The 27,152-nt window shown below is 34.6% G+C and overlaps 1 protein-coding gene across 5 annotated transcripts in view; it reads left to right on the top strand.

Annotated features, from left to right (window-relative positions):
- The window catches only part of CFAP47 (cilia and flagella associated protein 47), a 513,403-nt gene that overhangs the window by 63,714 nt on the left and 422,537 nt on the right, over positions 1-27,152 (top strand). For all 5 annotated transcript variants that reach the window (XR_013374394.1, XR_013374395.1, XM_077887395.1 and 2 more), the window contains exons 14-21: positions 355-571; positions 868-1,109; positions 5,415-5,545; positions 8,283-8,405; positions 10,108-10,239; positions 12,980-13,057; positions 16,125-16,269; positions 20,597-20,691. Coding sequence is in view for 3 of the 5 variants with exons in the window: in XM_077887395.1 (XP_077743521.1) it covers positions 355-571; positions 868-1,109; positions 5,415-5,545; positions 8,283-8,405; positions 10,108-10,239; positions 12,980-13,057; positions 16,125-16,269; positions 20,597-20,691 (1,163 nt within the window). In the remaining 2 variants the exon portion in view is untranslated. The remainder of the gene's footprint in view (positions 1-354; positions 572-867; positions 1,110-5,414; positions 5,546-8,282; positions 8,406-10,107; positions 10,240-12,979; positions 13,058-16,124; positions 16,270-20,596; positions 20,692-27,152) is intronic.

Raw genomic sequence — 27,152 nt, 5'->3', positions numbered from 1 at the left:
CACCAATTTCTGTAAATTCTGGTTAAATGAACATAAATGTATTGATGGAAGTGGAGAAGATATTGGAGTATGCAAATTTGTATACTAAAACGAGTTATAATGAGGGCTAATAATTTTTCAATGTAATTTTCCATATAATTAAGATATATTTATGTTGAATTTTAGCCAATAATCTCTAAATACCACATTATGGGAATTTAGATAAAAATTTTGGTTAATAACTTCTGATACTATAAGAAATATTTCTCTAAGTGCCGTTTTTTATAAATTAATTGGTGAAAATATAGTATGGAAACTTAAAATTACTGAATACATTTGCCGACATAAAACTTAATTATTTTTCTTTTTTTTCAGGGCCCTCTATCCTTAACTTTGGTGATGTTTGTGTGAACTCCACAAATACTCGTCTACTGCATGTTGTTAATATGCTATCCATGCATATTTTGATCCAGTTACATATTAATTTGGAAGAACTTCAAAAAACCAAGCAATTTTCATATGTGATTCCGCCTACATCTAGTACTTATATTTCGATGATATTTGAATCTCCCACCATTGGAAAATTTTGGAAGTAGGATTTATTTTTGAACTTCTATATGTTGGAATCAAAGTATCCTTTTGTAGAATATGTATTTATTTAACTCAATAATTGTAGAATATATTTGGTCCTCAAACATAGAAACTATATGTGCATCAATTTGTAGATTTATATTTCAGTGTGGTCTGTCATAAATATTTTGATGTATTGCTTACAAAGGATTAATTGTGGGTATTAATCAGTAATACATGCATTTTTACATGTAACTGAATTCTGTAATTGCAAAAAGCTATTGTCAATTAAGTTTGACTGCTTTTGCTGTATTACAGGTCTTTCACCTTCACAGTGAACAATGTACCTGGTGGCCATATCCTAGTGATGGCAGTTGTCATGCCAGTAAATCTTGAGCTGTCTTCTAGTGAGCTAGTATTGAGACCACAAGGCTTCTCGGTGAAAACATGTTTTATGGGGACAGTTGGGTTGTATAATCATCAGAATTACTTTGCAAAATTTGAATGGCAACCTGTAAACACAGAAAGAGGAATGGCGTTTTCCATGCGTCCAGCTAAAGGTAATAGTTTATTCTATTTGTTTGATTTAGACACTGATTTATACATGTATTCAGGCAGTATTTCTTGAGTATGAGCTGCATAGTGGTGCTAAAAATAGAAACAAATCAGCTATGGTCATTGGGGCATTTATATTTCATTTTTTAAAAAGATTTTATTTATTTATTTGAGAGAGAGAGAGCATAGGGAGGGGGAAGGGCAGAGGGAAAAGCAGACTCCTGCTAAATAGGGAGCCCAGTTGGGACTTGATCCCAGGACCCTGGGATCATGACCTGAGCTGAAGGCAGATGCTTAAATGACTGAGCCACCCAGGTGCCCGGGGGCATTTATTTTTACATACATAAATATGTAAATTTGATTTGAAAATACAGATCCTGTATTAGAGTTCTCCAGAGAAATAGAAGCAAAAGGAAATATATAGAGAGAGAGGGAGGGAGGAGATTGATTTTAAGGAATTGGCTCATACAATTGTGTGGGTACTCCAGTAGGCTTGGCAGGCTGGAAACCCAGGAAGAAATTAATTTTGCAGTCTTGAATCCAAAGGGACTTCAGTTTTTTTCTCTTCAGGACTTCAGTTTATTGGATGAGACCCTTTCACATTGTGGAAGATAATCTTTACTCAAAGTGTACTGATTTAAATGTTCAGCACATCTGAAAAATACCTTTACAGCAATAGCTAGACTGACCAGACAACTGGGCACAATAGCTTGGCCAAGTATGGCCAAGTTGACAAAATAAATCATCATAAATTCTTTATAATCCATAAATTCTTTATAATCAATATTTAATACAGGTAATAAAATCAGAAACTTAAAATTGACATTTAAGCAAGTAATTTTTTAAATAATAGAAAATAATCTCCAATTTACTGTTTTGGGTGGTTCTATATATTTGTTAAGTGTCTTGTTAACCTTGTTTCTGCCATTCCCCAGAATCTGTAATTCCATATAATGTGCCCGTTACAAAACTAAGCCCTTGTAACTGTTAAAGTGTTATCTAAGTAGCCTGTCAAATTCAGCAGACATCATTGTGATATACTATGAGGACCTCATGAAGATACAAGCTATCATTTAAAGAAATAAGATGGCAAGTTAGAAGTTAAATGATGAAGGGGCGCCTGGGTGGCACAGTGGGTTAGGCAACCTGCAATTGATTTTTGGCTTGGGTCATGATCTCAGAGTCATGAGATTGAGCCCCACATCATTCTCCATGCTGAGCATGGAGCCTGCTTGAGATGATCTCTCTCTGCCTCTGCCCCTACTCCACCCCTCCACCCCTCCACCCCTGCTTGTATGCATGTTTGTTCTCTCCCTAAAAAAAAAAAAAAAATTGAATGATTGATACAGCATCTTCATTGTATGTACATGTTATGCCTTTTCAGCTAGCTGGAAGGATCTGGATTTTTGTACTTGCAGTGACTCATGTGGTGTTTTATAACTAGCTGAAGTCTGTTTCTGCATGAATGGGAAATAAAACAAACTTTGGGGTTAGATAAACCTGATTTCAAAACTAGTCTTAGCTTCTTGCTATGTTTGTGATTGTTGAGGAGTACTCTATAAGCACTAGTTTTCTTATTTGTAAAATGGAGAGACTAACATATCTCATAAAGATTAAATATATGGAAAACTCCTTCTGTAAAGACTGGCAAAGTGTGGTTGTCAAGGAAATATAGTTATTTGATTATGAAAATTTGCTAATTCTTTTTTTACTTCTTTTTTCCCTGAAAATATCCTCAGAGTAGTAATAGCTGATCATGCATCTAGCCAGCCATCCTCATTACCAATTACTTGTTCCCTGCTTACTTCCCTCTCTTTTTCCTTCCCTACACCCTTCCCTTCTTCCTTGTAATCCTTCCTTATTTTTAATTTAGGAATATTCATCATTTGGGATCTAAGTAGACTATATTTTAGATCATAGAGAAGTACTGGTTTGTAGAAATCTTGCCATAGGTGTATATTCTTGTGAGTGTCCGTCATTTCCAAATCATGGTTTTTATATTAGTTTACCAGTGTTTGTAACAGTGAGTGTTATAAACAAGCTTCAGTATTAATTTCAATTTGCCTAATTTTAGTATGGATATATTTATGGATCTATGCATTGGAAAAGTAGTACTGTACCTTCAGTAAGGTTGGAAATCATTGATATAGCCATATTTAATCTTTTTATTAACATGTATTGATTTAATAAATCCCAGATTATATGTATTAAGCATTCAAGTTATACTTCCATCATTACTTGGCAGATTCATTTGACCAAGCTCTTTTTTTAAATTATTAATACTGGTAAGCCTGAGTCCTGCCTCAGTACTAGAGAAAAGCTGAGTGAATAATCAGAGAAGAGAGAGAAAATACTTCTGCACATTTCAGAGATTCTGGATAAACCTTCTCTAGTTGTTTTGAACAGGCATCACATTGCAGTAGTTATAGGTTCGATTAAGCACATTTGAAGGCACTGAGTGTGTACAGAAAGCACAGTGCGTGGCACTTTTCCTTGTATTTCAGGTGTCTTTATAGACCATGTCCAATCTGCTTTGTCAAAGTTACTTCTTATCAGTCTTCTTGACACACAGCTCTCTTCCAGTGTGGTCACTTGACTTTTATACTTCCCCAGGCTTTGTCCTGCAGAGTTCCTGCTCATTTTTCACAATTCAAATGCCATCTTCTTATTATGAAGTTTCGTCTATATCCTTGGGCTAATTTAAGCTCCCTCTACCTGCTCCCACTCTGTATTTGTTATGTCATCTATAATTATTTATTCCCATCTATATTCTATTGTAATAAATATTGCTATGCTCATATCTGATATCCATTCCCCTTTCTAGGAGGAACCTCATTTTGTTGGAGGAAGCAATGTTCATATCTAGAAATTTCTTTTCCTCAGCCTTTCTTGGGTCCCCAGTCTTTCTTGCCAATGAGATATAGATAGAAGTTTCTTTTAGCTCCATCTTCCTTCTTCATGCCAGGCACCATTTGAAGCACTTTTACATATACTTGCTTCTTTAATCCCTACAACAATTCTCTGAGTTACCTACAACCGTGACCCCCATTTATGTCTGAGGAGGCTGTGTGATATATATGTTAAGTAAATTGTCCCAAGTTTTCAACTAGAAAATGGCAGAGCTGAAATTGGAACCAGGGATTCCAACCCTAGAATTTGTGCTTTTTAAACCACTATGCTATGACACTTTTCTACACTGAGAAGACCTCATGTTAAGGAATGGTAGTATAGCAAGCTAGAGGAATCATTGCTCCCTGAAGACATTGTCAGCCTGCTAAGGTACCCCTGAAATACCTATCGATGGACTTCTGATTGCATAAAATAAGTAAACTCCTATCTACCTAACCCACTGTAGCGGGACTTTTTGTTACTTACAAACAAATATAATCCTGATGGACCACCACTAGACCGTTAGCTTTTCCATGAGCAGTTTCTTTTCTTTTTATAAATTACTGTGCCTACCATAGTACTGGCATTCCAGAGTATTAATAATAAAATTTGACACTGGGTGGATTCTGGGCATCACACACTATGTTGATTGCTTTACGTGTATTATATCCTTACATGGCCACTGCAAATTTAAGAGGTAGGTACTGTGTCTTCTTTTTTAAGATTACAGAAACTGCCATCACATGCAAGTCAACCTAACCTTAAGGCAAAGTATATTTGCGATGGTCACTCATCTTTCTGTTCAATGCCCTGTGCATTTGAATCTTCGATGATCCTCTCTTTGAAGAAAGAACTTCTAAGTCATTCTTTCTATCAAGTATTATTTTCTTACTCCAAAGGAAATGATGAATTAAAACAGATAAAGCAGCTCATACCAAATGTGCTTGCTACCTCCTAGGTTCTCAGTACATTTGAATTATAGAAATGTGTTAATTACTCTATAGCTACATCAGAAGTTATACCTCTAGGGATGTGGACATTTAAAAACAAAAAGCCTCTGGTAATTGTAATTCCTTCCTCTGAAAACTGAATGAGTGTCTGATGTTAATAACTATTTCAGAGTGTTGGGAAACATGTGAAGGGGATGTTTTGCTAAATATTGGCATACTTTTATCAAATATTTTGATCTGCCTAATAAAATTGGAAAACAAAGTATGCATTTTAGATTTGAATCAAACCTGTAAGTCTGTACTCATTTGATAATCTCTCATGTAGCATTTCTATATATTTTGAGTTTACTTTAAATAATTTGTTATATAATGTCAATATGTTATATATTTTTATGCCAGCTCTTATTTTGTATATTAAAATGAATATAATTAAAATGTGGTAAATGTCTGTTCTTTCTAAATTCTCTGTAGGCACAGTTGAACCACACTCTTCATTGGAATGTGAAGTAACATGGCAGCCAGGTTTCAGTTCTCCGGAAAGAGGAGAATTTGTTCTTCATGTCAATGAAGGAAACACGCTGACACTAAAATGTGTTGCACGTGTAATGATTTCCTTTGGATATGATTTTTATTTGGGGGACTCTAAATTGGTTGGATATATATATGTTTATACAATTGGGTATATATATACTATGTTCACAAAACTGATTTTGCTTGCAATATTTAGTTAACTGAATTACCATCTCCTTGGCGCCACTTCTCTACCATAAATGAAGACTTTGCTAAAAAAAAAAAAATGTGTTGTGTTACCTAGAATCAATTTACAAATCCAATACCTTTGTACCATAATACTAGATTGCCGTTAGTGCCTCTATAAACATACAATACCATGAGGGCCACTTGAAATTAAATTATTTCATTGACAGAAACCAAAGAAAAATAGAGGAAATTGTATTTTTGTCCTGCTATATTGCATTTTTAGAATTCTGGTAGTAATTAATAATTCAGTTTGAAATGGATCACATAATTTACATAACAAGGAGATATGGAAAATTCTAATTTTACACAATATACTCTTATAATAAAAATGAGTTAAGTTAAAGCTTCAATATGTAATTTTGACTTTCTTTTTGTGGTAGAGCCCAGAAGACCTCAACTTCATGTCTCATAATCACCAAGAATCCACTTTACTTGTGTACCAAATTTTTTCCCCAATATTCTCAGTAATTTAACTCAAGCCAGTGCTCTCTTACTGATTCTCATCTCTCTCTCCAGGCCATGATCATGGTTTTAAATATTTCAGCTATGAAGAAACTCATAGCCTTAAGAGATGAGACATTCATTCACTTTAATGATGACAAGTGACTGTCAGAAATCAGTAGGGTCTTTCCTCTGTTCTAGCCTTGAAATAAGCTGGACCCTACTGCTTTACCTATGTTTAAATTACTTGCTATTCTTTTTAAAAGTTTCTATTGAAGTACAGGATATATACAGAAAAGTATACATATTATGACTTCTGTATCATTCAGTCTTTATAAACTGATAGCACCTTTGTAACTCACACCCAGATCAACCAGATCAAGAAGCAGACTATGACTAGCATTGCAAAAGAACCATCTTCCCCATCCACGTTTCTAGTCCCTCTGTGTCCCTCCCAGAGTTATCACTATCCTTACTTCTAAGGGTATGGATTAATTTTGGTTTCAAATGTTATATAAATGTAATCAAAACATTTGTACTCTTTTACATCTAGCTTCTTTTGTTCATCATTAGGTTTGGGGGCTTTGTTGTATTCTGATACATTTGGTGACAGAGTATTCATTCTCATTCCTGAATAGTATTCCATTGTGTGACTATACCATCATTTTTCCATTACACAGCTGGTGGGGATGTGTATTGTTTCAGATTATTCGCTACTATAATAGTGCTTCTCTTAACATTCTTATAGCTGTATTTTGGTGAACATATGCACACAATTCTTTAGCTATTACTTACAAAACTGTGTTTGATAAAGTTAGCAATATAAATTTGCCCACATACTCACCTCATGTGTACTTTTTCTAACAATTAGAAGATGAGCAATTTAGTAATTTAAACTTTGTATTAATAATAGATATCATTTATTAATTACTATGTGTCAAGCAGGATGTTAAATACTTTTCATGTATTACCTAATTTAAGCCTTCTAACAACTATACTGATAACTCAGTTAGTTGATGGATGAGAAAATGGAGGATTAGAGTGGGTGTTTAATACAAATTCACACATGCAGTAAATGCCCTAGGTGGAATTCATATCCAGATCTGTTTGCCTCCACCGTCTTTGCTATTACCCTTTGATTAAATTTACTTTCTGCTTTCCCTACACTAGGATTGGTTAAGAATTAAAGTCTGAGATATGAGAATAATGAATTCGATGATTTTATGGTAAATTTTTGAGATCCTTTAAGTTAAATGAACTGTGAAGTGTTTCTCTTAAGAAAAGTACAAATGGAGAAACGTTAAGTGACTGAATAAAATGTTCATTTAATGTTTGTCATTAATTTATGAAGAACTTACTTGACCATTTTCTCATGTGTTAGCTTTGTTCAGAAACTTATTGTTCAAATTACCCAAGTCATGTTCCTCAAATAATTATAAGAATGTATTAAAACCTCCCAAAACAATAATTTATCATAGATAAACAGAGTTGGGTGTAAAGAGCACTGTATAAGCAAGTGGAAAACTTGGGTTCTAGTTCCCCTTGGCTATTGTTTGCTTTCCTGTGAAATGGGAAAGGTGGATAACGTCAGCATTTTCAAAAACTGTACTATGATACAGTAGTTCTGTGAAGTGATTTGTGCAGGGAGTAAGGAGAAGTGTTGCACCTAAGTAACTCTGTGAATCACAGTGAACTACCTCCCCATTCTCAGATAAGCAAAGTGTGCATTATCAGCATATAAAGCTCTAGAAGAAGACTAATAGTTAAAACACGTCTAGATGATTTCATTTGGCACATTTTACCATGCTAGGGCACTCTTGAACTCTTTCCTTTTGCACAGCACACAGTAACACCCTGTACATAGTTGGATAGATATCTCTATGATTTCCAACATGACTTTCAGTCCTGGATTTATTTCCTTCATTGTGTTGTCTAATTCCCCCTGCCTTCCTCAGTTTAGGAGTGTACTTTAGATATTCCATTCTATTTTCCTTTCCTTTAAGTACATCATAACATCTGATAACAGTTTATGTTTTAGAAATTTCCATGAAGCTGAAATAATTTGAGTCATTTGGAAGGGGCAAAAAAAAATTTACTATTATTTTTATTGCATCTTCTCTCTTCTCCTTTTGTTACTAGCTTGGTCATACCAAGGTCATGCTTTTGGAGCCACGAATCCTCTTCAGTAATAGTCCTCAAGGTTTAACAACTTGGAGGAAAGCCATTCTTCACAATGTAGGACAAAACCATGCTTATTTCAAGGTAATGTAGAATCTTGGAATCTTATTTGGATCAGATAACATTATAATTTGAATTAATTTTTTCCATGAACACTGTGGTGTTAATACTGTAGTCTTTATAAATTGACTAATGCTAATATTTCGATATTTTATGTGAGACTTATCTGAGTACATTTCAGCTACTTTGTCCTTTTAATTTCCCACAAAAATAATTTCTCCTTTCTTCCGCCATTAGGCTCTCCTCTTCTTAGGCCTTTTTTCCCTTCCTGTCATTTTGTCTTGTTGAGAAAAAGATAATTTGGAAAAAAAAGAGCACTTTAAAAAATATCCATTGTTGGGCACCTGGGTGGGTGGCTCAGTGGTTGAGCATCTGCCTTCAGCTCAGGGCATGATCCCGGGGTCCTGGGATCGAGTCTCCTATCAGGCTCCTCGCAGGGAGCCTGCTTCTCCCTCTGCCTCTCATGAATAAATAAATAAAATCTTTTAAAAAATTATCTGTTGTTGCTATTACAACTTCATATTTAATTACATACTTTTCTTCTTCTCCTCATTTTCCTGCCTCTCATGAATAAATAAATAAAATCTTTTAAAAAATTATCTGTTGTTGCTATTACAACTTCATATTTAATTACATACTTTTCTTCTTCTCCTCATTTTCACTCTCATCAAGACTGTTATGGTAGAAACTGGAACCTAAAGCAAGTTCCTTCTAAAGATACTGTATTTATAGTTGTTGCTCCTGATTTAAATTACAGGGTGAGGGGTGTTTAAAGTGGTGATAGAATATTTTTTTGCTGAAAAACATATTAATATTTTCCAATAGTGACAGTAGATAGAGGTCAGTGTTTGAGATATTTCTTTTGTTTAATTTTTTTTAGTTGGAGTTCAACCTGCCAACATATAGCATAACACTCAGTGCTCATCCTGCCAAGTGCCCCCCTCAGTGCTCATCACCCAGTCACCCCAACTCCCCACCCACCTCCCTTTCCACTACCACTTGTTCGTTTCTCAGAGTTAGGTGTCTGTTTGAGATATTTCATTCAAGCTTTATATCTACATGTCATCTGCCCAAACAAATGCAGATACCTTTTTCTACTCTTGCTTAAAATTAGTTCTGAAGTCTGTTTGTTCCCTCATCCCCAAAATACCTTAGCCAATTTTCCTTTAAATTATTCTGGCTTATAGCATGATAGATGGTCCTAAATTAGCCCCTGAGAAACCATACCATAAATGCTTTGGTAAGCTACTTATAACTTTTTTGAAGGTCAAAATTATATCTTAGATATTAGGCTATTAAGGAAATAATAAAAAACAGGAAGAGGTTACTTTATCATCTGCCTCCCCACTAACTTTGCTTTCAGTGTTTACTGTCAGGGTAAAAGCAAACTATCAAAGTACTATCCAGAATTTTATCATCTTCTCTAACAGATATATCTCTTCCTGTAAGTTTTGCAAAATTTTAATAATGCTCAGACAGTAAACTTCATCATCCTATTTGAACTGGATGCCACCACTACTAAAAGTTCCATTTGCTGGGTTAGGGGTACAAATCCTTGTTGAAGTTTATTTGTGCGTCTGGTATTGGAAAACTTATTACAAAATCATCTCATGTCCTGTGCCCAGGAGTTCTCTCTCTGGGTAGTAGTTTGGAAGCTTTCCTATGAAAGCTTCAGAACAGCAACTCTAAAGGATAATGTAGCAGTTCTGCAAATTTTCAATTACAGGTTTGTGACCAGAGTCTTTTGTCTACCATTAATATTGTTCCATCACAAGGAATCATTCCATTTGGAGGTATAACTGTTCTCAATATCTCCTGTACACCTACTGTAGCAGAAAAATTTGATACAAGAGCAAAGGTATGTGAGTGTGTGAGTGTGTGTGTGTATGTATTCATACTTTTTATGTATATACATATATATTCATATGTTATATATGTCTATGTGGATTTGTTTCAGAGATTTATAATAGTAAGTATAATGCTATAAAATGTTGTGTGTGTTTATTCTTAGAAAACTTGTTTTAAGGATTTCTTCTAATGGGAATAGGTTTGAATGTTATGATACTAATGAGTAATTTTTAAAATTTCGGTTACTTTGTTAGCAATTTAGTTATTTCTAAAGAAATGCAGTTTTTAGACATCTATAGGATAAGCAACCTTACCTATACAATCTTGTAGAAATAGCAGAACCTGGCAAGAGGTTTTGTAGAAAATTTTTGGTAAAAATTAGTAATGGAAATTTCTGCTAAGTTGAAATGGATACTTTTCATTAACATGAGGCATTTTTCACATGAAATTAGAATGATATTTGGCATCTCTGAGTTGTGATAAGTCCTCACTAGTCACAGAGGGAAGGATAACTTTTTTCATGGTATTAGTTAGATATTTGATTTAATTAGATACCTTAGGAAAAATTAATCAATTTTGGGATGTTAATTCTAAATAGCTTCAAAGACTATATGAATTATGTGCAAATTATATATGGTGTTAACATCTATATTTTATAGCATACATAAAATATTTTACTAATTTATATTCTGGGAATTATGTAATTGAAAAGATATTACTTTGATTTTAGGGGCTTCTCTAATTGTTTATTAAATAGAGTAAATAAAACATAGAAGACTAGTCTCTGATAAAATTTATTATAAACACAAGGAATGAAATACTCTTAATTTTTTTTAAAGATTTTATTTATTTATTCATGATAGACATAGAGGGAGAAAGAGGCAGAGACACAGGCAGAGGGAGAAGCAGGCTCCATGCAGGGAGCCTGATGTGGGACTTGATCCCGGGACTCCAGGATCGCGACCTGGGCCAAAGGCAGGCGCTAAACTGCTGAGCCACCCAGGGATCCCCCTACTCTTGATTTTTTAATCTGATGATCAACTATGTACATTTACTCATATTAAAAATAATATGTATACTGTTATCAAGTCAAAATGAATAGTTTCAGATATATCCCCATTTTATCCTTAATTTCCCATAACAACCCTTTTTTTCATAACAATCTTTAAATAATATGTAGTTTAACTTGATAAATACCAATTTGCCCTAAATAAGCAACCTACTGATTATATCTTTTATGAAGAAATATGTATTGAAAGATGATTGTAAATTATATATTATGGTACATGGTCTGAGATTTGGGCAGTATTTTTTTATCTAATATTCTGGAAAAAATAAAAAATATGGCCACTAAAAAAAGATTTCACTAGAAGATTAATTTCTACTATATTTTAGATGAGTATGCTGTTTTTACAAAGCTTACCTTTTTAACATTATATAATAAGATTAGTTTATTCTTCCATTCAACACATATTTACTGAGCACACATTTTATGTTAGTTTCTGTTGTAGAGTCAGTATAATGAATAATGGGGAGGTGGGTAAAGCCAGCTATGGGGTGTTGAGACTTAATTATGGGGTTCATCAATGAAGAGCATGTCGATTTGTAATTTCCTCTGAATCATAAATTATCCTTTTTATGATTTTAGTCAAGTATTTTGTTTATGCACTATATATTCTTTATCTTTTTTAAATAAAAAATTAAATTCAATTAGCCAACATATACTATATGTTTTTTAAATAAGATGTGGAAATCATATAATATTATGAATATAGTGATTTAGTTAATAAAATTAAATGACATGTCACTCTCCCCAATAATTTAGAAAATATGACAGTTTGGAGGTTTTTTTGCCTATGAATGGTGTCAGTGTCTTTCTATGGAAAGAGTAAGATATAGTCCTATCTCTTTCTCAGATATATATTTAGATTTAAATCCAGAATTGATGCTCCCTGTTCTTATACAGGTAGGGCTTTCAGTGAATGCTGTTTTTGTGCTTCTGAGACTTTGCTTAGACATTTACATGTTCAGATAATCTACAGTTCTAATTTTATAGGAATTATACAACTAGATTCTTAGTTCACTCTGTTAATTTTCTCAGAGGCAATGGAGTGTTTAGGCAGTCGTTGGTTGAAATTTAGCCACTGCTGTTTTGAAACATCAAGAAAAAGACAAAATACTCTGCCTCTCTGACCCTTAGTTTTCCTCACTCAGAAATTAGGATATTAATATTACTGACCTCACAGGATACTGAGAATTAAAAAGGAGACAATGTATTTAGCACTATACTTGGCTCATTTACTTAGCAATATTTTAGCTACTTTCATTATTATTATTATGGTCATTGTGGGTATTAGTATCTCTCTATAGGAAGAAGTATGTTTGTACTCAGTTCCCTATCTGTTTTAATTTTGAATAATCCATTGAAATTAGGTAAGTACAAAAGGCATACAGAGAGTGGCAATAATGTATAGTTAAATGGGTAGAACTCTGCAGTTAAATTCACAAGCTATGAACTGGTCCCATTTGTGGTGGAGGTTTTTAAGAGCTGAACACTCATTCCTCTTAGGAATATCAATTCTGCATAACAAGAAATGTGATGACAACCACCAGAATAAATCTTGTAATATTTATAATATGTTGTGGTTATTTACATTTTTAAAAATTGCCAGATGCCAGGTAATACTATAGTAGTATATGAGTAGATTTTAATGTGGTTTCTACAAGGCTTTGTATTTCTCTCAAATAAGGTTGCTATTCACCATGCAAATGTCATAGACCTTAGTATTGGTGGATCTGTTGAGATTGCTGACGTGGAAATTAATCCGGTGAGTATGTTAGTATGTTAACCATTTGTGTAATCATTTTCTGAGTGTGGTGACTCTTATTATGTATCCCTAGTCAGCCTATTTATGTTTAAAAATATCTCATTATATAGTACTTTGACATGTAGAAATTAATATATGTAGTATAAATATGTGATGAAGCTGAATATTAAATGGAGGTTTCAGAATTCATCACTGAACTTAACTTTCAGAATACTATTAACACCATTAAAGTCATCTGTAGGCTTCATCATGATTCTACCCCTCTTTAAGAGATAACCACTCTAAAAAAAAAAAAGAGAGAGAGAGAGAGATAACCGCTTTACTGAATTTTCTGATTATTCTCCCTTTACTTTTTCTAATTGACTCACCACATATGTATGAATTCCTTAACAATTCATTAGTTTAGTTTGTTCACTTTTGAGCTTGATGATAAAGATGTGCTGTGTGTAGTCTTTGGTGAGTTACTTTTAACTGTATATTGCATTTCCAAAATGCATCTAAGTTGCGTGTAGCTGTATTTTCTCACTACTGCTTAATAGTCCATTATATAGGCCTGTTTTAATTTGTAGACTCATTCTGTTGTCCATTCAATTAGATGTTTCTTTTTTTGTTATTGCAAACACTACAGCTGGAAATATTCATGTATATATCTTGTGAGGTACAGATGCCAGAGTTTCCCTAGGAGTGGAGTTGCTAAGTCATAGAATGTGTGCATTTTTGGCTTCACAAGATAGTTTCCATATTTTCTTCTCAAGTTTCCATTGCTCCACATGCCATTGCTCCATAAGTTGTATTTTAAGACTTAATGTTTACCAGTCTACTAGGTATAAAATGATATCTCACTGTGGTCTTGATTTGTATTTTCTGAACTATAGTTATATTTATTTTTTTTAATTATTGTTGTGTACCCTGATAAAATTTTGTTCTACAATTGTTAGAGTATACACGCATACTTTTTTTTTTTTTCTGGCAAGTCTTTCAGGAATTAAATCTGGTCTTGTCTATCTAAAAACTTTACCCTGGTCCTTCAAAGCAGGCCCATGTGCCCCTCCATTGTGACATTCTTAAGGTGTTACAAACATCTTAAACTCTGGAAACATCTTCATCAAGGCAATTGCCATATTATTTTCAGGTTATCTGCACTTTTGTCCTTCTTTCCTACTAGTACTACAGCACCTTGCACCATTCTGGTACTGAATTAAATTGAGCAAAAATGGATGAGGCTGCCAGTGCCTCAGGTAGGGCCTCGTTACTAGTCTGTACTTTAATGGCATCACCACAATTCTAGTGTCTGACTTTGAGTTATAATTTTCTAACCTATATTTTATTTGATACTGAAGGCGTGATAGGTATAGATAGATTGAGAGACACTAGGCTAGCTTGTCCAAGACTATGGTGATTCTTGGAGGTTAAACCCTGTGGTATCCAGAGTGCTTTCTCCATTGCCATGGTGTTTCTCCTTGAACATTATTAGAAGTGTATTGAGACTTTGACTACTTTATTTCCATATTCTGAAGGCATTTGTGGCATGCTTTGCATGTTATGGTACAATTGAGTAATTTTTGAGACTTTATATTAAGATATATCAATATTCTCTGATTATGTTAAGTTTTAAACATGGCTGCCTAGCTGCCTTTTAAAAAATAATATTCTGGCATCATCAGTAAGACATTTAATAATTGTATGGCATTGACTATGTATCTTAATAACAATTAGGACATTTTATCCAAATGAGCATATGTACAAGGCCAGAATAGTGTAAGAGAAGTAATTTTTTTTTTTTGCATATACAAAGCATCAAGCTTTTATTACCTGTATTGGATTTTACAGATTTTACCTCTAGAACCGGGTTGATATTTTAGGTGAAACAAATAGTGGCCGGTTGACCTTAATGCAATAATTTCCTTAACATTAGGATACTGTTGCCACTTTCTCTTTAATGTTGTATGCAATTATTTTACTAAGTAACTAAGGCTATATATATATATATATATATATATATATATAGCCATATCTGCCATAAGAAGAGTTCTACAGAGCTTTGTGATGTAGGCACATACCTGGCAGGTAAGCTAAAGTTAAGATACATTCAATAAGCATTCCTTACCTATATTAAAGCTAGGCATTAGGTGCTAGGAATACAAAAATGAATCAGGCCTATGATCCACTAGGAGAGACAGATTGGTAAACAAATAAACATGTTTTCTGATGTTGTAATGGTGAGGGAAAAGAAGGAACAGAAGTAGTTCCAAGCACAGTATAATAAAATATAATTTATCTAACTGGGATTTGAAGGATACATAATATTTTATCAGGCAATTCTGAGTTAGAGAAAAGCCTTCCTAACAGAAGGGACACACTGATAAAGACACAGAACGGTGAAACATCAGGTATTGATTGGAAATGGCAGTGCATATAGCTTGCTGAAGTATGAATGACAGGATAGGAGTGGAGAAAGGTGAGGCAGAGGAAGGTCAAGGTGAACTTTAGAGCCTGCTGAGGCACTTGGACATTGTCTGGTAGTTGGAGGAGAATCATCACATTTTAAGATAGGAAGTGCACATTTTTGATTAATTTAATTGTGACTTATCTGTGGAGAGGAGAATTGGAGAAAGTACAAATCTAGAAATGAAATGGTAAGTGATGAATTATTAATTTCATACAATTACGTTAAGGATAAGAGGTGAAGGAGGCAGGATAAATGGGATTTGGTAGCTGATTACATAGAGGAGGTAGGGGAGAGGAAGGAAAATGTGACCAGTTTTGCTAGAGAACAGGAGTTTTAATATCCTTGATGAAAAATAACAGTATACATTTTTCATTGAGGTATAATTGACCTATAACATTATGTTAGTTTTATGTGTACCACATAGTGATTCAATATTTGTATGTATTGCAAAATGATCACCATAATGAGTCTATTTAACATCTATCACCAAATATAGTTACATTCTTTCTCTTGTGATAAGAACTTTAAGGTCTACTCTCAAAGTGTAATTTTTGATTTACATTATTTTCATAAAATATTATTCTGCTTTCTAATTATTTCTCTCTTTTTAAATTTTAGGATGTATTCAACTTCAGTGGTACCTATGTTGGTACTACTCAGATTATCCCATTTATAATAAAAAACAAAGGCATAACACGTGCCAGAGTGGAATTTAATCTACAAGACTTTGAATATTTTTCTTTGGATTTTAAAGATAAATCAAGTATGGCTTCTATACTATAATGATACTCTTATAAGATAGTTTTAAGTTGCTTTACGGTATAATGCTAAAAATACTGTAAGTCAAGGGCAATTGTTCTTAAATATTTTTAATTACTTAATGCATGCTTTTCTTATTTCTGTAACCCACCATGGTTTTATTTCTAGAAATATATCAATGTTAATATCAGAATGCTTTGGTGATTTATAACATATAACCATGCTTAGTTGATTTAATATAGTTAGTTAAGAATGTTACATATAAGTAAAAGAAAATAAGGTTAAGCATATACTGTAAATGAAAATGAAATAATTAATTGCTAATTTTAATTGCCCAAGAATTTCAGGTAAATGTCTTTAGAGAGTTCTTTATATATGTTTACTCATGTATTAAGTAACTTTATGTCACATTAAGTTTAAAAGATAGGCACTTCTACAAAGACATTTCATTTGTTTGCTCCAAGGGTTGGCACAGTAAGGCTTGTGGGCTAATCTGGCATGATACATGTTTTTATAAATAAAATTTTATTAGAGTACAGACACATTTGTTTGTGTACTGTTTATGGCTGCTTGCATACTATTATGGCAGAGTTTAATAGTTGAGAAAGAAACCATATGGCTTGCAGAGCCTACAGTACTTCATATCTGGACCCTTATAGAAAGTTTGCCAACCATTAGTTTGGTCATTTCTTCTTCAATAAATGTTTGTTGCATACCAATCATATGCTAGATACTAGACTTTGAGTGTGTAAAGATAATAAGATATTTTACATGTTCTCAAGAAGTAAACAGCAAGTGTATCAGTCAGGATTTTAGTAGTTAACAGATGACTCACTCAAAGGGTTTAACTGAAGAGAGTTTAATGAAGGAATTATCTATGGAGGTGGTTGCTGGATTAAAAGAAATCAACCAGGAATGGATGCTGCTACTACCTCTGCACCTGAAGGACTAACAGGAGGCAAGGTATTACTGCAACCCCGTGACCGGTGAAACTATGAAAGAGGAGCCAATTGATAAGAGCTTTAGCTGTAAGGGAATTGCAGCTATGCCAGAACCGTAGACAAGGCAGTGAAGACACGAAGGCATAAATACCTCCTACCTTCTGATAGCCTACTGGTGTCTCTGTGAGGTTGAACCAAGTCAGAGGCAGAAAAGCAAGAGGGCCTAGATGAGTTGACCTATAGAAGTCAGGACAGAGCAGAACAGAGAAAGGTGGCTATTGAATCTAAGTGACAAATGAAGAACATCTGTAACAGTAGGTGAAGTGGTCAAAGGATCAGCTTATTACCATCGAGTATGGCAGGTTCTGTGAGACAAGTAGATTCATGGTACTAAGGGACCATATGTTAGGGAAGACCAGCAATCAGCCTAAGGAAAGATTTCTTGGAGAAGTTCATGCCTAATCCTAGTCTTGCAGATACACAAGAAAAGGGGGAATATGTAAAAGAATGCAAGCAAGGGTCTAGAAATGAGTCAATATGGTAAGTAGTTCAAGATGTCCAGAGTGTGTGGGAACCCTGGGTGGCGCAGCGGTTTGGCGCCTGCCTTTGGCCCAGGGCGCGATCCTGGAGACCCGAGATCGAATCCCACGTCGGGCTCCCGGTGCATGGAGCCTGCTTCTCCCTCTGCCTGTGTCTCTGCCTCTCTCTCTCTCTCTCTCTCTCTCTCTCTCTCTGTGACTATCATAAATAAATAAAAAAATTTTTAATTAAAAAAAAAAAGATGTCCAGAGTGTGGAAGAACAGGACTGGAAGGGCAAGTGAGATCCAGGTCATGAAGGATCTTTTCTGGACTTTTCTTCTGGAGAATAGGCAGCACCATCAGAGGACATATATCTAGGCAGTCATATGATCAGAACTCACATTTTGCTAATTTTTCTTTTGGAGCAAAGTTGAAAATGGGCTGGAGGAACATGTGGAAATGGGAAAAGGTAAGACCAGAGAGAAGGAGGTCAGCTAGGGGTTGTGGCCATCTAGGTGAGAAGTGATGAAAGCCCGAACACAGGGAGTGGTGCTAGAGATGGGAAGCAAGGGAGTATGAAGGTGTCGAGACAGAAGTGCTCTGACTTGGTTACCAAGAGGACATGGGTATTAGGGAGGAGGAGCCAGGCTCCTCTCAGGTTTTGATTATAAGAGGTAAATGACTGGAGGTAAAATTCATGGTTGATGTAATACAGGAGGAGGATCAGGTTTAGGTGAGCGTGGTATGTAATAAGACTGTGCGCTAGCCCAGGAATGATAGCAGCAGGCAACTGGAAATACATATGAAGTCCATATTCTTCTTCTTCTTCTTTTTTTATTCTGGATGCTGAAACTTTAGTTGCTTAATACTTTACTCTCACTGACTGCCTCATATACAGTCATGCACCTTGTTCATTGGATCACAGACTCTTGTTAATCTGCAAAACTAGTCTGCAAAGTACATTCGTTTCTACAATTTTGCCTTATCCCTCACTTAAGCCTCCTTTGAGGCCACTGCATCATCTTTTCAAATGCTTCCCCTGCCTCTAAGCTTTTCTCCTCAGACCTCTTCTGGGAGTGAGCTCCCTAAAGCAAGAATCTTATCACATCTATCCTCTACTCAATAACTTTTGCTGGTTTCTTATTACCAATAGCAGGGTTCTTAGCAGCAGGCTACTCACACAGTCTAGGAGATACTTCCCTTGATCTTAATAATTATTAACAATTTGCAGTAAAGTTTATACTTAAAATGTTCTGAAAATGTGTTTCATTATTACAAGTATTTTAACACATAAATACCCTCCTGTGACAAATTAGACTTGGTTTTCCTCATGATCATTTCAAGATTATTGGATAGAGGAGTTATGGGAGAGGAAATGTTGAGGGCCATTTGGGTATGACTCCACCTTGTCTTTCCTGTCACCTTTCCCATTGCAGGCTCCTCTGTCTGTCTCTGCTGCAGCCAGATTGTGTTCCATGTTTCCTTCCAATGGCACTGGGCTCCCCTTCTCCTAGCATGATTCTTCCTCTTTTGTTCCTGATGTCTGCGATCCCACCCTCTTTTATAAAATAGCTTAAAACTCATGAGTTCCTATGAGTATTTAGCCCCATACCCATGCCTGTCCAGTTGGTTGAAATTATTTTTTTAATCTTTACTCCCCTAGGACATTGTGTAAGTCTCATTTTAGCACTAACAATGTCTGCCTTATATCAAAGAGAGTTGTGTACCTGTTTGACTGCCCAACTACACTGTGAGATCCACGAGGTCAAGGACTATGTTTATAATTGTTGTTTTCTGCTAGACTTGTCCAATATAGTGCTGTGTGCATTATAGGCACTCAAGAAATATTTATTGAAGCTGTCTTGGATTATTGCATGTCACCAACTATATGTTTATATATATTCCAAATATATTTGAGTATTTATCCATCTGTTTTTATTATATTTTCTATGTTCCAGATACATACCCATTCTAGGTGGGCATTCTTTGCTGTATAATATGTGTATCTTTTCCCACACTACAAACTGTGCTGGTGTTAATATACACTTTATGAATTTTTTGGTCATGTAATAGTTTTTTCATCATAGTGAGTGAAATTGAGTAAGTTAAAGGCGGGTGCAATGAGTTATTGAAGTTCATTTCCACCTAGGGGTGATTGAAATGATCATCATTCCTTGGATTAATCAGAAAACTTGAGGGAGAAAATAAGAGTTTTTAGAATTGTTTAGATGAGGACAGAGGTTCTACTATAACAAACATTTGATCTTTCAGGAACTGGTAGAAGTTTCTGTAAGTGGTTATAATTTTTTACCCTGAAGTTTGCATTATTTTTTGACAATTGTTTCTGTATCTCCATCTAATGCTTTTATGTCTGGACTGATTCTATTTTGTCAAAAAGTGACCTTGGATAAAATTGTCTTTATCTTCACTGTGGCCTCTTGGAGGCATCAGAGAAGATCTGGGTCTTCCCTGCTATCTTTGCTGGAGAGGGAGTCTCTCACTTTCTTGGGCCTAAGATTCAGTCCCTTACTTGACTTTGACCTTCATTCCTTTCTATATCCTTGTGAATATGGCTGTGATATGCTCCTTGACCTTTGGAGATTTTAAAAGATGGGTTTACTGTTTGCTTTGCTAATTGAATCTATGTTTGATGCATGTTTGAATATCAGTTTTGCTGATTGGAACCTTGGTATTAAGAGTCATTCTTTAACCAACAGCAACCATATGCAGTCCTGCACAGTAACTGGTTTTTTACTATTATAAACATGTTTATGAGGTTTCTCAAAATTTCATTTCTACATTTAATAGTGGTATTATAGATATGTATCTGGCTTTTAAAATATATATGTTCTTTTTTTTATGTCTTATAGAGGAATTCACAGACCGTGCATTTCCTGACATATATTCTTTGGAGTTAGAGGAAGGCACATCCCTGGAATGTGGCATAGCATTTTCTCCCAAAGAGGTATGTTCAGCTTTCTATTACTCATATGACTGGAGAGTAGAGGAGTTAAGATAATCCTAACTCAGAAGCTATCAAAGATCACCTAAGCTCCTTTTGCTCTGGGTCTTTTTCTAACTTGTACGCATGGCTGAGTATATCTTTTAATTCAGTAAGATGGTTGCTAGAAGTGCCTGGCTCATGCTTGCAGAGTATCTCAGGAGGTACAGAGAGCATAAACAAGGAAACTATGGTCTCAGTTCTGCTCTCTAGAGAACTCAAGATATGACATGTTATGAAGGACACTCGAGGCTAACTCAAAATCACTTATATTTGAGCCAGCATGTACTTTGTACTTATATTTAATGCTCTTGGAATCATGACCTGAAATTACCAGAGGATTTAAGAGGGGTTGCTGTGATACTGTTTTTTTTTTTTTAAATAGTGTCCCTCGATGTTTAATAATTTAAAAACAACAAACAAAAGAAAAGAAAACACCTTTCCTGGAATATGCCCAAGAGTGAGACGTACCATTGGCAAAGTTTCAGGGGCCATTTCTCATATGTTTTTCCTTCAGAGATTTTGCTACAAAAGTGCCAAGGAGAAAGCTTCTTGCTACCCATGATGTGGAAAGTCATGTTGCTGCATCCTCCTAAATAGGAATCAAATTTCTCCTTGACAATTAGAGTATAACATTCTTTTTAAAAACTTTTTTAAAGATTTTATTTATTTATTCATGAGAGACACAGAGAGAGAGAGAGAGGGAGAGAGAGAAGGGCAGAGACACAGGCAGAGGGAGAAGCAGGCTCCATACAGGGAGCCCAATGTGGGACTTGATCCCAGGACCCCAGGATCATGACCTGAGCCAAAGGTAGATGCTCAACCACTGAGCTACCCAGGCATCCCTAGAGTATAATATTCTTACACCAAAACACTTTATATATTCCAACATAACTAGCATGAAGCCTTGTACCCAATAGGTAGAATAGAAAGAACTAAGTGAAAATAATAACACAGTAAGAGAGCTTATTGAATGCAAGGTACTGTCTATCCATTCTTAGTTATGTCACTGAAATACAGTTTCCTGAGATTTAAATCTTATTTTAGGAACAACGATAGCTGTTACTTACCTTTCAGGAGGAAAAGGTAAAAGAAATGTGAGGACATCTTTAGATTTAAGAAAATGCTTAAGAGCATTTTGCTTTTTTAAGTACATTGGTTGGGGTATGTTTTATGGATATTGTGCACATGTGATTCACATGGAACGATATCGTCTACAGAGTTCACTGGTGTCTCTTCTAGCTGTAGGCAAACGTAGTGCATGAGGTAGCAAAAGCTACTTTTCTGACATTAGAGAACATGAAAATTCTCATCTTATACACAATATTAAGTATACACAGTTGTATACTATATTATATTTGATTTCCATAGGTTTCATCTACATTAATGAACAATCATATTTAGATACTTTTAATTTTATTTATTTTGGAAAAAATCTATTTTTTTTAATTGAAGTACAATTAGCATACAGTGTTATATTAGTCTCAGGTGTACAAAATAATGATTCAGTAATTCTTTACATTACTCAGTGTTCATCACTGTAAGTGTACTCTTAATCCCCATCACCTGTTTCATCCATCCACCCACTCACTTCCCCTCTGGTAACCATCTCTTCTCTAGATAAATACTTTTTACCAAGGTTATCAAGAAGAGAGAGAAAATTATTTCTTTTTTTTTGAAAATTATCTTGCAAATATTTTACTTTGGCCTAATTTAGGCTATCAGATAATATCAGAGTACAAATATTATTTAGGTCTTCCTTTTATCTTTTCAGCAAAGGACTTTGAAGTGCATGAAATATTGTCAGAATATTTTTAATTTGTCTTTCTAATTCAGACAAAAAGCATAATCAACAAGTTACTTGAAGAGATTCAGGAGATGTTTTTCTTTTTACTTTTTACAGTAGTTTTTTCCAATTTTTATTTATTTATTTGACAGAGAGAGAGAGAGCAAGCATAAGCAGGGGGAGTGGCAGGCAGAGGGAAAGGGAGAAGCAGGCTCCCCAGCAAGCAGGGAGCCCAATGTGGGGCTGGATCCCAGGACCCTGGGATCATGACCCAAGCCAGAAGAAGACACTCAACTGACTGAGCCACCCAGATGCCCCTAATTTTTACAGTATTCTAAAGTCTTCTCAACTCTCACATACCCTGACCATTTGCAAGTTTCGTCAGCATCAACTTATATTTTAATCGAACATGTCACTGATACTCTCTTCCTGCTTCTTAAAATGGGAGTTTAGAAGAGCAGAAAGAAAAAAATAAGTAGTAATAATCCCAATACTTAACAATGACCCCTGGTTATATTTAGGACTCTCTGCTTTTCTCCCTCTCCCTCTGTCTCTCTCCATACTTATATTTCTATAATTGCAATGAGATAATACTTTATGAATTATCTTTAACCAGCATTTTATTACTCAATGTATCAATTAAAATGTTATGGTTAACTTTTTGTGTCATTAAGTATTCTAAATACAATCTAACTTTTTAGGGATGATCTATCCTATTATTTAGTGGCTATATCATGTTATACTCCCTTCACTAATCCTTCTTACTATACACTTAAGATATTTCCATTTTGGGGGCTTTATAAATGATACTGTGGGAAACATCCTTGTAGGTAAATGTTTGATTTTGTATTATTTATTTTCATTATATCTTTCTAGAAGGAGAATAGTTGGGTCAAACTCTATGTACATATTTTAGGCTGTTGGTATGTTTTGCCAAATTGCTCTCCAAAAAAGTTATACTAGTTATACTAAATGCCAGTAACAGTGTAAAATGTTGCTCATTGTCTTTGTATAACTAGGCTGAATCAATTATATATGCATGCATGTATAATATTCTGACAATCTTATAGGTGAAAGATCATTTTAAATTGCATATCTTGAATTCCTCTTGCATAACAAACTACCCTACAACAGTAGTGATTTATTTGCTAACAATTTGGCCAGGTTGGTACTGTTAAAATTCTTTGATTTCTCTGGTAGGATAAGTGGCCTCTATTATTTTCTTTTTACACTATTATTGGCCAGTTTTCTGTTTTATTTTTCCTGATAAACTTTGGAAACATTTTCTCAAGTTTATAGCTAGCTATAAGTTCTATGGGGATTTTGATTTGCATTGCATTAAACTAATAAAATTACAAGGAAGTGATTTCTGTATAAAACTGAGCTTCCTATTCAGAAATAAGATAAGCCTTTTATTTTATTTATTATTTTTTATTTTTATTTATTTTTTTTTTATTTTTATTATTTTTTTTAATTTTTATTTATTTATGATAGTCACAGAGAGAGAGGGAGAGAGAGAGAGAGGCAGAGACACAGGCAGAGGGAGAAGCAGGCTCCATACACCGGGAGCCCGATGTGGGATTCGATCCCGGGTCTCCAGGATCGCGACCTGGGCCAAAGGCAGGCGCCAAACCGCTGCGCCACCCAGGGATCCCTATTTATTATTTTTTAAAGATAAGTTTTTTTTTGAGAGAGAAAGAAAGAAGGAGCATGAGCTAGAGAAGGAGCAGAGGGAGAGCATCTTCAAGCAGACTCCCCACTGAGCACGGAGGCTGAGGAGGGGCTGAATCTCATGACCCATGAGATCATGACCTGAGCTGAAGGAAACCAAGAGTCAGATGCTCAAAGAACTGAGCCACCCAGGGACCCCAAGCCTTTTATTTTATTAAAATGTTTTATACTACTCAGCAAATTTTGAAACATTTTGAAATAATTTTTCTGTTTTGTGCTGTGTAAATGGTTTGGGTTTTATGTATTTTATGCTCTTAAATTTCAAAAATAATGTTCGTGAGGTACATATAGTACTGTCTCTCTTGGGGTGCTTGGGTGGTTCAGTCAGTTAAGTGTCCAACTCTTGATCTCAGCCCAGGTCTTGACCTCAGGAATCGTGAGTTCCAGCCCCACATCAGGCTCCACACCAGGTATGGGGTCTGCTTAAAAAAACAACAAAAAACTCCAACTGTCCTTCCTACTTTAAACTTCAATTATTTTATTATTTATTTTTTAAAAAGATTTTATTTATTTATTCATGAGAGACATAGAGAGAGAGAGTGGCAGAGACATAGGCAGAGGGAGAAGCAGGCTCTATGCAAGGAGCCTGATATGGGACTTGATCCCAGGACTCTGGGATCACACCCTGAGCTGAAGACAGATGCTCAACTGCTGAGCCACCCAGGTGTCTCAACTTCAATTAGTTTAAATTATCCTTCAATTTATTTTAGATTTTTCAGGAATACCGTAATAGACTGCAAATATTGTTGTCTCTTCCATAAATAATTATAATTTTTACCTGTTTTTCTTATATTATGTTGTTTAGAACTTCCAGAACAAAGTCGCATTATTTTCTTGGCTTATCTTATTCCTACTTTTCTGTGAAGCAACATGTTTTAAGCTCATGTTCAAAATATTTTTCTAGTACTAATTTAATACAAATTTAATCCAAAATAGATACAGATTTTTTTACTTAGTTAAATATTTTTATGCCATCAATCAAATTATTCAAGGAGGAAAGCAGTTTGATATAGTTCTACATTATATTTGTAGCATTAGTATATTTTTTTGGTACCCATCAAATAATCACTAAGTATCTATTCTATAAGTAAATTAAAATATAGTGCATAAATCTGCACATTCACTTTTGAGAACTTGTTCTGTTTTTTCTTTTGGATACTTAGAATTGAAATTAACGAGGAAAGGGTATGTGTATTTTAATTATTGTCACATATATCCACATTGCCACCATAAAACTTATATCAATTTATATTTCCATTGATAATTATCATTCAACAAATATTTATTGAGCACCTACTAGCAACCCAGCAGTCTTCTGGACCTTGGGGTTATAGTAGAAAGCTTACATCCTAGTGTGGTACCATGCTGTCTTTTCTTCATATCTTCTTCTTTACACTGGGTATTATCATTTACCATTGTAAAGGACACATGCGACAGAAGTCCAATGTAACTGTTTTGTTTTGTTTTTTGTCACTTGTGCTTTCTGGTGTCATATCTAAGAAGCTATTTCCTAGCTCAAATCATAAAGATTTCTGTTTGCTTTTAAGAGTTTTATAGCATTACCTCTTATGTTTAGATCTATGATCCATTTTGAATTATTTTTGTGCATGCTATAAGAATCTAATTTCATTCTTTTGCATGCAATGTCCATTTGTTCCAGGAGAATTTATTGAAAATATTATTTTACCACATTAAACTGCCTTGGCACCCTTGTCTATAGTCAGTTAAACATAAATATATGTGTTTATCTCTGGAGTTTCAATTCTGTTCCATTGACCTAGATGTCTTCACTCATTCCAATAACACAATGTCTTGATTAGTATAGTAAATTTTGTAGTAATTTTTGAAATTGGAAAATGTGAGTACATCAATTTTGTTCTTCTTCAGTAATATTTTTGGCTAATTTGTGGTCCAGGCACTTCCATATGAATTTTAGGATTACCTTGCCAATTACTGCAAAAAAAAAAAAATCCAGCTGGGATTTTTTTTAAACAAAGATTTTATGTATTTATTTGAGTGAGAGAGAGAGAGAGCATGACAGAGAGAGCATAAATGAAGAGGAGGGACAGAGGGAGTGGGAGAAGCAGACTCTGAACTGAGCAGGGAGCCTGATGCAGGGTGATCCCAGAACCCTGGCATCATGAGCTGAGCTGAAGGCAGGTGCTTAACCAACTGAGCCACCCAGATCCCCCCCCCCCAGCTGGGATTTTGATAAGGATTGTGAAGAATCTATAGATCAATTTGAGGGGGTATTACCATCTTAACAATATTAAGTCTTCTAAGCCATGAACATGTGATGTTTTTGCATTGATTTAGGTTTTTAATTTCTTTCAACAGTGTTTTGTAGTTTTCAGTGTACAAAGTTCCTACTTCTTTATTAATTTTATTTATAACATTTTAATGCTATTGTAAATGAGATTGTTTTCTTAATTTCATTTGCAAATTATTCATGTTAAGTGTATAGAAAAAAATTGATTTTAAACATTGATCTAGTATTTTGTAACCTTATTGAACTTATTCATTAGTTCTAGTAGTTTGTTAGTAAATTCCTTAGAATTTTCTATAAGAATATGCCTTCTGCAAATAGAGAAAATTTTACTTCCAATCTGAAAAATTGTTTTACTCCCTGAGTTTTCAATCTGAAAAGTTTTTTGTCCAATCTGGAAAATTTTCCCCCGGATTTCCAGAACAATGTGGTTTAGAAGTGGTGGAGCAAATGTCTTAACTTGTTCCTGTTATTAGAAGGAAAGCATCAATCTTTCATCTTTAAATATGATGTTAACAATTTTTTTTTTGTAGATTCCTTTCTTCAGGTTAAGGAAGTTCTCTTCTATTCCTGGATATTTTGATCATGGAAGAAATTTGGATTTTGTCAAACATTTTTGGCATCTATTTTAATGATCTTGAT

This window comes from Canis aureus, chromosome X (genome assembly GCF_053574225.1).
Source record: "Canis aureus isolate CA01 chromosome X, VMU_Caureus_v.1.0, whole genome shotgun sequence".
Lineage (NCBI taxonomy): Eukaryota > Metazoa > Chordata > Mammalia > Carnivora > Canidae > Canis > Canis aureus.
This window is presented reverse-complemented; position numbering and strand designations above follow the sequence as displayed.